Here is a 12,837-nt window from a genome sequence, read left to right as displayed (position 1 = left end):
AAGACTCCCTTTTTTTAACATATGGACAGCTAGTTTAACCTCGCCACGCAGAATTCCAGGTTCTAATATCAGATTTATGTCAGGCTCCCAGGAATCATCATAATATAAATTTTGAGAAAGATTTTGACAATATAATTTCCAGACATTCGAATTCTTCTCAGTTTCTGTTACTTCCTCTTCCAGATTGTTTTCTATGACCCAAGTCTGAGATTTAAATTCTCTCGCCAGTCTTCTGAGTTTAGCAAAAAGATTTTTATTTTGATGGCGATGATAATGTTTTTCTATTTCTAAACATACGCTTCTAATGTATGTATTTTTGAATCTTCTGCAGGCCGTCTGAACATCTTTATTTAGGTTATCCAACTGCTCCCTCATTTCATGGGAGTTTCTGCCCGCTCTCTCTTCTCGTCGGATTTCTATTAGTTCGAGGGTTTCTTCATGCTAGTCCAAAGATCATTTGAGGTTCCAGTGATTGTTACAGCAACAGACGACTCCAAAAGGTGATTTTCGAACGCTGCTGGATCTTTTAATTCTTATCTCTTCTTTGGATAAATTTGGCATCCTTTATAGAGGATCTCCATCTTATGTTAATCAGAACATAATCGATTTTACGAGGGTTGAGTCAAAAATTATCCGCACACTGGTTATATTAAAATTTTGTTGTCTGAAGGTGTGCCTGGTGCCGATATTTATCGAAGACTTTGTGCACAGTATGCAGAAAGTGTTTTGTCGCGAAGAAGTGTGTATGAATTGATAGAAAAGTTTAAGGAAAGTCGCACAAGTGTCAGCCATGAAGAAGGAGCCAGACGCCCGTCCACGTCCACGGCTGATGACAAATTTGAGCGTGCACGTGAAATTATTCAGTCGAATAGACGAGTGACAGTGGATTATGTGGCAAACTATTTGCAAATCAGCCATGGCCCTGCCTATGAAATAATCCACGACAGACTTGGGCTTCAACTCACGGAAGATTCACCTCTGATGAAGAAGTGAAGACAGTGGCTCGCAGCTCAGCCTAAAACATTTTTTAATAAGGGAATACGAAAGCTTGTTGACAGATGGACAAAGTGTATTGAAAAGCAAGGAGATTATGTCGAAAATTGATGTATTTGTCTTTTCTAAAAGTTGATTAAAATAAATTCTACAGCCAGAGTGCGGATAATCTTTGACTCACCCTCGTATTTCGCTGTCGATCTCCGGGGTTGCTCCAGGTGTACAAATGTCGCTTGTGATCTTGAATTAGAGGGTTGGTAACTGTAAGATTGTTGTCAATTGCAAACTGCAGAAGGCGTTCGCCTCTGACATTTCTCTCACCCATCCCAAATATTCCAACCGCTGAGCGTGCATGGCTGTCCAATTTAGTCTCACCGATTTTTGCATTAAGGTCTCCCATGACTATTGTGACCTCATGATTTGGAATAGATGATGAGGTGTTTTCCAGATGTTAAAAAATCTTCTATTACTTCATCTTCTGCACTTGATGTTGGCGCATAGACTTGCAATATATTTATGATAGCCGGCTTTGCCTCAATTTTAAGAGCTATTATTCGGTCGTTCAGTGGGTTGTAGCCTTTGACATATTAATTTAAAATTTTAGGAATCACAATAGCGACTCTATTGCGGCTGATTTCAGCGCAGCCTGTGAGATAAACCCAGTGATTATCAGATTGAAAATGACCATAATTCCTCCAGTGCAGCAATCGATTTTCTGTATCTAACCAATTCACATAAGACTGTGTAGAGCTTTCCGGGAGCCATTAGCCCTCTGACATTTCAGGTGGAGATTTTATGAGTTTCTCTTCTTCTTCTTCTTCTTCTTCTTCTTCTTCTTCTTCTTCTTCTTCTTCTTCTTCTTCTTCTTCTTCTTCTTCTTCCACGAATCCATTTCGCATGTGCTGCCTGGTTGCCTACACGCACATGCTCAGTAGCAAATTTCTCACCCCGCGTCTTGGACCCGCAGTGGCGTCGATCGTCGGTCGGGTCGCTCGACAAAACAAAATTCTCATCGGCTTTTCTGCTCGTTTTGGTGATCATGGGGTTCATAGTGCAGTGAGGCCTCTGTCTCTTCTACCCCGCGGTGTTGGAGCCATTAAAGCTACACGGGCCATGCCTTCAACTTATCGATACCAGGCCGGAAAAGGAGTCAGTCGCCTTTCGCCCTGGCTCGATACTGATGCCGCCGCTGTCCAACATTAGGTGCAGTGTCCCAACTAACTAGGGACGTGGACGCCAATGTTTTGTCGCGGTCCTCAGGAATTAACCTGCATTATTAACTCCTAGCTCACTTAGCTGCTTCTCAGATTATCCGAGGCACCTCAGTAAACCATTTGCTCTCGTTTGTTCGCTGGGGTTTTCACCCAATCTTCAAGTGAGTTACCCAGCTTAACAGGGTGGACCACGTGAAGGTGAGAGTCAGGGTCGAAGTGTAGATGCCAGTGTATTTCTCTGACCCGTGTCTGGCATTAAACGGATTCATTATTATATGCTTTCAGTAATGGAATCATTTATTTTAAACACGTGACACAAGGACAAAGGAAGGAGAGTTTCAATGCAAGAACGCCAACACCCCAACCACTTGTTGGTTCGTTTGATTTGTTGTTGGAAGTGGAAGCTGGCCACTTGCGAACTAATGAAGACGGCAGCGTGGCTTTGTGTTTCGGGTAGATTCAGAATAAATACATTCGAGGTTCCTTATTAATACTTTCTGTTATTACAAAACACTACGGATGTAGACTGGAAAGTCAATAAACTTTCCTGGTGAAGTGCAGAAGTAATCACTAGTACCAGGAGAAGGCGATGAAGATGAATCTTCAGCCCGGCTTCTCACTGGAATACTGTAGGCGAGAGAATAATGAATTCGAAGCGACTACAGTACTGCGGTGCGGAAGGTAAGTATGGAAATCAACGCACTACAATTCCCGAGGAAAATCACATCTACTTCACATTAATCATGGCCCCGAGTTACGGAAGAACCGGGATCCAAAGTGCGGCTGATCCATCAAGCAGAGGATCATGAAAAGTTAAGCGATGTGAACGCCAATCTTCGCTAGCGGAGAAGGCACTGGAAGAAGAAGAAGAAGAGTAATACTTGGAGATAAAATTTGTGCATATTCAAGATGTGAAAATAATAAGAAACTAGGACAGTTTAAAAGTTGCTTTTAATATGGTTGGGAGGAAAAAGGTCTTAAGTGCTTTAATACAGAAGCTGAAACTTTCTACATTCCTCCCCCATCTCTAAAGAAATTAAATTCAGTTTTATCTGGGAACGTTTATTCTGTTCGACGAAGCACCAGAAATAGAGAACCATATTGGCCATTTGAATACGTTATTTATCGAACGTCAAATAAATATATATCGGTCTATTAAGACTGTATTTCATGCCGTTTAATTAATAAACACGTAACACATTGTGGTGAACTTTGATTTCGAAACGTGTTGTATTGACGCGTATTTAAATCATCGAGATTAGTTGCCAGGGCACGCCTGCTAATTATTTTCTAGTGAACTTGGTTTTCTTTTTCGTTCCAGTAATTAAGTGAAGTAAAAATGGCTCGCTTACACGCAGCAAAAGCGAAATGTATAAGCAAATATTCATTAGCGGCTTTCTTCGTGGCTTTTCCCAGTCTATACAAGCAAAGTCCGGCGTTGTTAAATGATTAATCACTTATTAGTCAGAACATTCACTAGTTCGCCTCCAATGAGAAGGCTTCGTTGGAAACATTAATCGGGTGTGAATTAGACTGGACAGAGCTTATTGACCAGGTCTTATAAAAAAAAAAACAATTGGACTTCATGTTTCACGGCATGCAGGATGTCTCGACCACCTCAGCGACCAGCAGTTTCTCACATGTGACTTCATCCCACAGCATTATTTACTTAAGTTTAGAAGAAATGTGTGAACTCTTTCTTTAATAAGTTATTGTTATTTAAAAAAGCGAAATACACTCTCTTTAGCATGAGAAGGCTACTATTCAGAATATTATGTTAAAGCTATAATATATGCACAAATCAATGCTTAAAATCTTTGTTTCACAATGTAATTAAACGGACAATGTGTTCAATACAAGCCAAGGCCTGATTATACCAAACATCATGATCAGTTGATTAGCATTCATTCTTTTCATTCCGGAGGCTATGGGCAAGAAACTTGGCTCAGAGAGCAGCAATTTTGAAGGCTTTGTCCTCGTTTCCCTCAGTTCCTTAAGACAATCAGGGGATAGTACCTCAAGTTAGGCCACGACCACTTCCCTCCGCATCCTTTACAACTGATTCATTTAATCTTCGTGCCATTCGACAACATTCTTCTTCGATTCAAGCTCTAGATTCATTGAGGACCTCGGCTTTCAGTGGAGTTTCCCTCCGTTCTTGGTGGTCCTTAGTCCCTTTATACAAATTTCTATTCCCACGATTCTCGAATCCTCTGCAGCCTCATATCTACATCAACAACAATGCCGAGTAAACACGACGTTCTCTAGGTAACCATTGTTATCGGATCTTACACTTTTTCGTAACACGTTTTCCTTTCACTTTTTTGTCGAATGACCCTTCCGTATAGACGTATTTACGTCAAAAATCATGTCATTATTCTTCATAAACAGCAGATGTTTTAACAGCCACTATACAGACTGAGAGATGTAGAATTGTATCACCAATTCAGCATCTCCCCTGCTTACAGGTTGATATAACTTGGCGTAAATACGTCTATACGGAAGCGTAACGATGATGTGCAAGATCCATACCAACAATGTGTAAATATGGACCAACAATAGTCAGCTTGCGTACAATGTTGTTACCTAATAAACGTCATCTGTTTACTCGGCATTGTTGTGTTACATTACTGCCATCAACAATCCGCTTTCGTTATTGCGGAAATAGACGAGCTGTGAATCGCTTGTAGAAGAAGTGCGTCGTAGACTAGATAATTTTGACATTTCATTTCATTACGTTTCCTTACTTTTCACTAAATTCAGCTACCTTCCTTTCATTGTATTTATTGCTTAAATATAATTTAAATACAGAGACGTATTTACATCAGATTCTCCGGAACCGTGGTTCCACTGACAATTTTTTATAAACGCCATCTGACAATAAGCTGTGCCGCACAGTTGGCGACACAACTTGGTCGGTGAGTGACGTATTTGTGGGGATTTCTTTAGTAATCTGTGAAAGCAGAAACAGTGGCCACATTCCCTTAACGTACCTTATTTGTGCTTGATTCCTGCTTATAATCCAATACCCATAATACCAACTTTGCGCTCTGTTGTACGTTTTCTTTGTGGCAAAATGGCTGCTGACGGTGTTGTGGATGAAAGTAATTGTGATGAAAATATAGGATTGGGTTGTGCACTAGAAATGTTTTCAGAACTTCAAGAAGTGATAAACATGATAGAAAATCTAAGGACAATATATTCGTCAGAAATATCTGTAGAACGCGCTTACGAACGTTTTACGTACATTATGAATCAATATCAAGAACAACCCCACTTGTTGGACCCCCATCTCGACAATATTTTAGACAAATTAATTTGCATTGTACGCTGTAGAGACGCTTCTATAGAATTAAAACACGCTACTTTCAAATATCTGTATGTGATAATGAAGGTCAGAGGCTACAAAGTAGTAGTTAGGCATCTACCACACGAGGTAAGACTTGTTTAGCGTTGCGGAAGTGGTTTCTTGGAAAATTACTATCAAGTTGACACAAGTGCATTATAAATTTACTTATCTAAAACATTTATTTCAAATTTTATGTTGATATGTAGGTATCAGATATTGAGCCCGTTCTTCAACTTCTAGAAATTCAGAATCCTTCTGACAATGCAACTTGGCAGACACGTTATGTCTTGTTGCTGTGGTTGTCCATTATTGTTATGATTCCATTCCACATGTCTCGATTAGACAGTTTTAAACCAGAGGACCTCGGGAATGAACGCCGAAAAACTGTCATGGAAAGGTACGTGTGTGTTTTATAATGTTTGGTGTACTTAAGACATGAATAATTTACAGAGTACCTCGGTTTTTTAGGTTATGTACTGATTCATCAGATACCACCATTTCTTAACTATATTTGAGCATAAAGTCATCTTGGACTGTGGGAACAACTTTACAGTATGGTGACCAAATGTATTACCTCTGAATTCTGACCTTAAATACAGTAAACTCCCAACTGTCCAGGTTGATGAACTAGAGCAGATGTTTGAATAATTGAAAAACATGGATAATCAAAGATATTTTGTTTGATTCATACATGAAGCATTATAAATACTTTGGAATTGTTTCATGTGACATGTTTATATTGAGAAGTAGTGTGTAACGGTATCTTGTGCTAGTAAGCTGTTTAGATTCCTCACAGCAATATGAATTTTCATGGTGGCTGTAATGTTGCTGTACTCAAACCACCTCTGACTCACATAGTCTTATAGAGTGAACACACTGTGACTGATGTACCCTGTACTTTGTCCTTCCTCTTCACTGTCATCAACCCCACTCTCCTCCTCTTCCTTTTGTTTTGTGGCAGAATTAGTGATGCCCTTGTATGTTATGTTAAGGAAGCCCAGTTCACATGTCATTTAGCCATTTTGCAACATTATTTTCATCAACTGTTTTCAAAGCATGTACCATATCAAGAATTCTGAACTTGATTTCTTCTTAAGAAAAACCTGGAAGAAGATTTTTCCATTATCAAACTAGCATTACAGGAAACAATTCTTGAGGGGTGACATCAAGCATGGTCTTTTTCCTTTACAACACTGGTAGCATCATTTCATGGACACAGTTGGTACTTGGTCTATGGGCTATGTAATATCTCTGGCATTTTGAGGCAAAAGCTTTACAACAATGAGGCGATCATTAGAAGTCAGAACATTCTCTGTTGTATACGAAGGGGCATGGTGTGGCAGCATCTGTGTCTTAGGAAAGGCTGACCTTTTAGAATAAAATGCTTGTGGAACCAGTTTCCAAAGTCTCCCTATCCATCGCTGCTCCTTTCTGATTTTAAGATGGGCAAGAATAGATTGGTGTGATTTTTAAATTATTTTATTTCTTCATCGCTGTGAAAGCTTCAGATCATATATTCTTCGTTGTTAAACACACACAGACAGATAGACATAGCAAAATTAATAGTTGCATTTCTGCAGCTTTTAGTTGTAAATCCACCATTGAGTATAAAGGAGAGGGTGAGGTTATGGTTGCAGTGGGATGGTGTTAAGATGATGATGGTGATGGCTGGCAGAGAGATGTACAGTTAATACACAGTTTTTACTTCACTGGGAATTAGGAAAAGCAGAAATCCACACTGGATTTGGCTGATCTCAAACCTGACCTGCAGGGATGGTCAGACACTTACCCATTCTTATATTGGGTTCCCTTTGCATGGTAACGTAATGTCATAGTATGTAAGAAGTATTAATACTGTATTTGGTTCTTTTTTATAATAAAGATTCTTGTGTGGTTTTGGAATGTTACTAGCAACTTTTCAATCAAATATTTGTACCTTTGGGTACCAATCGTACATTTCAATCTTGTCTTCAGGGGCATAGTCATTTTTTTTCCAAGATTTCCATTTTGTTTGATTACATCTTAGTAGGTATTTATATCAAGGCTGAGAACTGTGTTCTGTAATTTATCTGTGTTTTGTTTTGAATAGGATTCTTAGTGCATGCAAGATATATGCACTTAGTAGCGACCTGTTTCTTGTTGCTGCCTTTTTGTCTTCCCGCTTCATGACTCGATCAGATGTGAAGGAACTTCACCTAGCTGCGTTCCTTGACTGGGCATGCAATGTAAGTGAAAATTTTTTGAGCCAAGAAATCCATGTGTTGTAAGATTTGTTTTCTTTACTTTAGAGATAGAATGTATTTGATTTTATCTGAATGATTTGTTATTGCTGTTGTCAAATAGATGCAGTGAACACAACTTGTAATAATATTAAATGGTAGCCACTTCAAGAACGTCCTAATCGAGAGAATCCCTCTATCCTTTTCTGGACCCTACAAATGCCTTCTGTGATCTAAACCTATTAAACCTACTTGCTAATGTACATAGCCTGCCCTGTACTTGCAGACCATTTAAGAGTTATTCTGCTACTCAAACTAAGGAAGCAACATCCAAACAACGTTAATAAATGGATTCAACTAAACTAAATAACAAACAAAATGCAAACATTATAAAACACTTCCCTAAAGGAAAATTATTTTACTAGGCAGCGTATATTATAAACCTCCACTCGGAGTCAGTGGCCAAAAGGATTTGAATTAGTTTCTAGTCTGAGAGCTGCCACTGAGACATTCACCTCTTGCCCTGTCCTGTGCATGCTTCTTCTGGAGCCATGTTGTGCCTGAATGTCAGTTGTGTGTTCTGTTACCTGTAGTGTGGATTATATTATTGCCCATGTTATCAGAGAGACTTTTGCATGGTGTTATTGTTAACTGGCTCAGACTGAGTGAAATAATTTAGTTTTATTTTCAGGTGTTTGCCATTTTTATTGGCCAAGGAATTTTGTAACATTTTTTCTGTGAAAAACAGATATTAGCCTGGTGCACTTCATGATTCTAAAAGACCAGAGCTTCAAAATCGAAATTCATTCATACTGCTAGTAGAGAGATGTATAAAATGTGACCATACAAATTTCTACACAGTACTATATTATAATGCTTGATACTGAGTTTCACTTAAATTAGTTTGTTTTGTGTTGGTATCAGGGCTGTGGAGTCAGAGTCGTGGAGTCCGAAGCAATTTTAGGTGGAGTCAGGTCGGTAAGAATGTACCGACTTCGACTCTGACCTCGATATAAAATCTTAAGAAAATTCTATTGTAAAACTTTCGCTACCGTGTGAGCCACTGGCGGCCTCACGCTTAGGGAGATTCAGTGACACGTTGAGCAACATGGTGTGGGAATAATGCTTTGTAACTTTGGCACCAGTACCTTAACAATAAAAACTGCCTACAAATCAACCGATTTCTGCAATAACCATTAGACTTATATTTAAATATAGGTTATAAGTCTAAAAAGTAGCCTGATGATTCACATGGTGGTGATGAAAGCTTTTATGGTACCATTTACCGTTTTAGTATTTTTACCATTATTAATACATAATGATCTCTCATGAAGGAGTTGGAGTGTTTAGTACTGACTCATCGGCCCTGGTTGGTGGTAATGATGATACCCAGGTAGATTGTAGATGCATGCAGCTAGCCTTCATGATTTCAAAAAGGTCCTCTGGAACATCTACATGAACATAATTTTTACCAATTTTCTTTGCATAGTTGAATGTTTTACTAAACACTATTTTGTGCCGATGTTTTTAATATCGCATCCTTATTATATAATGCATGTTTATTTCAGTGGATTGTGTCTTCTGACAGTCCAGTGTTTGCACAGTGTGGATCTTTGGCAGCAGTTTCGTCGATCTTGAAACATGGAAAGCGGGAGGATTTACTTCCTCACAGTCAATCACTGTTAAAGTGGATCTTAGCAAGCAAGTACCGACAGAACCCGAATACACTTGTCAGGAAGTTTGGTGTTAAAGTCATACAAAGAATTGGTAAGATATATGATAAAAATAATTTAGTTATGTTTATGCTTTACAATTGCACATTTATATTGCATTAGACTGTTTTAAAATGTTCAGTATATCACATTTTTTAGACCACATTATGTACAAGGGATAGCTCAGTTAGTATAGTGACTAGCTACGGGCTGGACAACCGGGGTTCGATCCCCGACGGGGGCAGAGGATTTTTCCTCTAGCCTCTGCGTCCAGACCGGCTCTGGGGCCCACCCAGCCTCCTCTACAATGGGTACCGGGGTCCTTTCCCGGGGGTAAAGCCTGCCGGGGCGTGATGCTGACCACTCACCCCCATCTAGTGCCGAGGTCAAGGAAGAGAGGAGCTATACCTCCACTCACCCCAAACGCCTACATGGCGTATAGTGGGACAAACATTACTTTTTTTATGTACAAGGCCAGTGGTCCCCAATGCGGTGCCCGCCAAGCCTTTTTTTGGGTGCCCGCGTTGTTACGGAAAGAGGTTATACTGAATAATGAAGGCCGTTCCACTATGAACATTATAGAATCAAAGCACAGATCTCTGCTTACTGATGCCCACCTTGACGATTGTTTGCGAGCAGCATCATCATCCTACACCCAAATTTGAAAAACTGGGCGATGAAATGCAGTGCCAAACATCACACTAACTTCCCACTTGAGTAATAATAATTGTACTTATAAAACTACATTTTTTTGATTGCATGGTGTCTTGTATCATTAAACGTGTTGTTTTGCGTATTATTTGGTGTCCATATCTTATTTGTCCAGAGAAAAGAAAATTTGGCTTTGTTAATTGGTTGGTGCCCGCCACGATCTCATAAACTCTCAAATGTGCCAGTAGGCACAAAAGGTTGGGTACCACTGTACTAGGCAGTGCTATGTTGAAATCCTTAACTATCTGGCATGAAGCTCTTAAAAGATCTTGTTTCGTTCTTGTGTCAGCAGTCATATGAAAGAACAAACTTGACCAGTGTAAATGTTTCAAGGTCTGTTGCTGCAGCTAGTTTGATCTTATACCAACATGGCAGAACAATGACAAGTTTTCTGTTGGCTAGCGGTTGGCAGCTGTGTACTTGGGCTCCTGTCATTGTGATAATTTAAATCCTTTGTGAACGTGCATGGTCTCCGAGCTGGAAGGACTAAAATTGCCCCACTTTATTAATGTTGTACCCAGACTTTGCTTAGCCTTGTTAATTGATGTTTGCGTTTCAGTGTCTCTCCTAAATGGTAAATCCACATAGTGCTAGAATCCAGAACAACATAATTATCATCCACATTGCCATGAAAATCTCAGTTGTGCCTTTGTGTCTGTCCCGCCCACAATAATTCTTGATCCAACTGATAGATTTTAATGAAATTTCTTATGAAAACCATCTGTCTGATATTCATGTGAACTCCTGAAAGGGGAACCACTTAGTGCAGGGTTCTAGAATTTGATGTGTCAGGTATCTTAAGAAATACACAGATTATAGAATATCAAACAAAAACATTTGGTCTCACCAAATCTGTATAGCTTCATTTTCTATGGTGAACTCTTATGAAACATTAAAGTGAGTGATATGAAATTTTATATGAAGATAGGTCACATGTGTGCATACAGCTTTTGTATGAAATGCTTTTTATATATGCTGACAGTTTCAAATATAGTGATAGTACAGAACTTTAAGTTATACAGCGTGTTTCAAAAGTAGCTTTACAACTTGAGGGCGAGATATTGGTGAACTGATAGGAGAAACATATAATTTCAGAACATAGAAATGTAGTCAAACACTTCAAGTTTTACGTCCATCAGAATTTTATGGTTCAATGTGACTTCCATTTGTTATGCGGCAGACGTCTCATCTGTAGTCAATATCTTGCCACACGCGGTGTAGCATTTCTGGTGTCACTTCAGCAACTGCAGCGGTAATTCGAATTCGGAGTACGGCCACCTTTGCAGGTAAGGGTGGCACATACACCCGATCTTTAACAAATCCCCACAAGAAAAAATCTAAAGGCGTCAGATCCGGGAAACAAGGTGGCCATGCTATTGGTGCGGCCCGACCAATCCACTTAACTGGGAAACGGTTGTTGAGGTACTCGCGCACTTCTCTGAGGTAATGAGGGGGTGCACCATCTTGCTGGAAGTGAATGCGTCCTTCCTGGTCATCTTCGTCAAGTTGAGGAATGAGGAACTGTTGGAGCATGTCCAGATACACAATGCCGGTAATGGTCTTCTCCATGAAAAAGAAGGGGCCATACGCTTTATCTTTGCTGAGGGCGCAAAACACATTAACTTTTGGACTGTCACGAACATGTTCCAGGAAGGCACGTGGATTTTCACTAGCCCAAATCCTGCAGTTGTGGGTGTTGACCTTACCAGTCACTGAAAATTACTGAGTCCAGAAATCCTTCGTCTTCAACCTGCCGCAACATTTCCATACAAAATTTCTTACGAGCCAGTTTATCACCATCTGAAATGTCTTGCACCATGGATAATCTGTACGCTCTTAAGTGTAAACGTCTTCGTAACACTCGCCACACATTCACATGTGGAATCCCACTTTCCTGAGATGCACGTCTCGTTGACTTGAGTGGACTTCAAGCGAAGCTCTCCCTAATCTGTTCCATGGCGTCTACAGATACACGTGGCCTACCGGCTTTCTTGGTATGGCACATGAAACTTGAAGTGTTTGGCTAAATTTGTGCATTTAAAAATATTGCGCACATCCTTTAAATACATTTATATTCTCCTGCGAAGTTGTAAAGCTACTTTTGAAACACGGTGTATATGATAAATATAACGTGAGATTCTCTCTTGGTGGAAAGAATTGCTTAGTAAATTCAATAATTGTTACTTTTAAGTTGTTGCTAGCCTCACCATACAAATGTGGAGTGTTCAGATGGTACTAGATGTCATATGTTGTTGCCTAAACTGTTTGCTTTATTTTGTCATTGAATGTGTTTCTGTCTAAAGGTCTGATATTTCTAAAGATGCGTGTGGCAGTTTGGCGATACCAACGTGGTGGCAGATCTCTTGCAGCAAATCTCAGTGCAGGGGATGGTGTAGCACCTGAGCCATCGCCACTGAACTCAGTTCTGCAGAATGAAGAGGAATTGGATGAGGATTTTGAAATACCTGATGGAATTGAGGAGGTGATTGAAGAACTGGTACAGGGACTCAGAGACTCTGATACTGTAATTAGGTAGGTCTTTCAGGGCCATGAGCAATGAAACCAAATGTTGCAGATTTAGTTTACAGTGCCTTCAGTTAGGCCATGACTTCTACCTTTCACATCCTACAATTTAATGT

General features: G+C 39.7%; 1 protein-coding gene and 1 long non-coding RNA gene across 3 annotated transcripts in view; both read left to right on the top strand.

Annotated features, from left to right (window-relative positions):
• The window catches only part of LOC147875173 (uncharacterized), a 33,003-nt gene extending 28,776 nt beyond the window's left edge, over positions 1-4,227 (top strand). The window contains exon 7 of the long non-coding RNA XR_015537821.1: positions 2,493-4,227. This is a non-coding gene — a long non-coding RNA (uncharacterized LOC147875173). The remainder of the gene's footprint in view (positions 1-2,492) is intronic.
• Positions 4,228-4,875: 648 nt separating this feature from the next.
• The window catches only part of Tbcd (tubulin folding cofactor D), a 36,280-nt gene continuing 28,318 nt past the window's right edge, over positions 4,876-12,837 (top strand). The window contains exons 1-5 of one of the 2 annotated variants that reach the window (XM_087357321.1): positions 4,876-5,125; positions 5,763-5,953; positions 7,646-7,781; positions 9,344-9,542; positions 12,502-12,730. In XM_087357321.1, the coding sequence (XP_087213447.1) occupies positions 5,871-5,953; positions 7,646-7,781; positions 9,344-9,542; positions 12,502-12,730 (647 nt within the window). In that variant the 5' untranslated portion in view covers positions 4,876-5,125; positions 5,763-5,870. Of the gene's footprint in view, positions 5,126-5,173; positions 5,644-5,762; positions 5,954-7,645; positions 7,782-9,343; positions 9,543-12,501; positions 12,731-12,837 lie in introns of those variants that run through there. The other variant, XM_087357278.1, reaches the window with a different exon arrangement.

Source organism: Zootermopsis nevadensis, unplaced genomic scaffold (genome assembly GCF_977971745.1).
Source record: "Zootermopsis nevadensis isolate Lab colony 2312 unplaced genomic scaffold, Znev_1.0 Znev_ptg000001l, whole genome shotgun sequence".
In the NCBI taxonomy this organism is placed as follows: Eukaryota; Metazoa; Arthropoda; class Insecta; order Blattodea; family Termopsidae; genus Zootermopsis; species Zootermopsis nevadensis.
The sequence above is the reverse complement of the archived record's forward strand: the minus strand, read 5'-3'. Positions and strand labels throughout refer to the sequence as shown.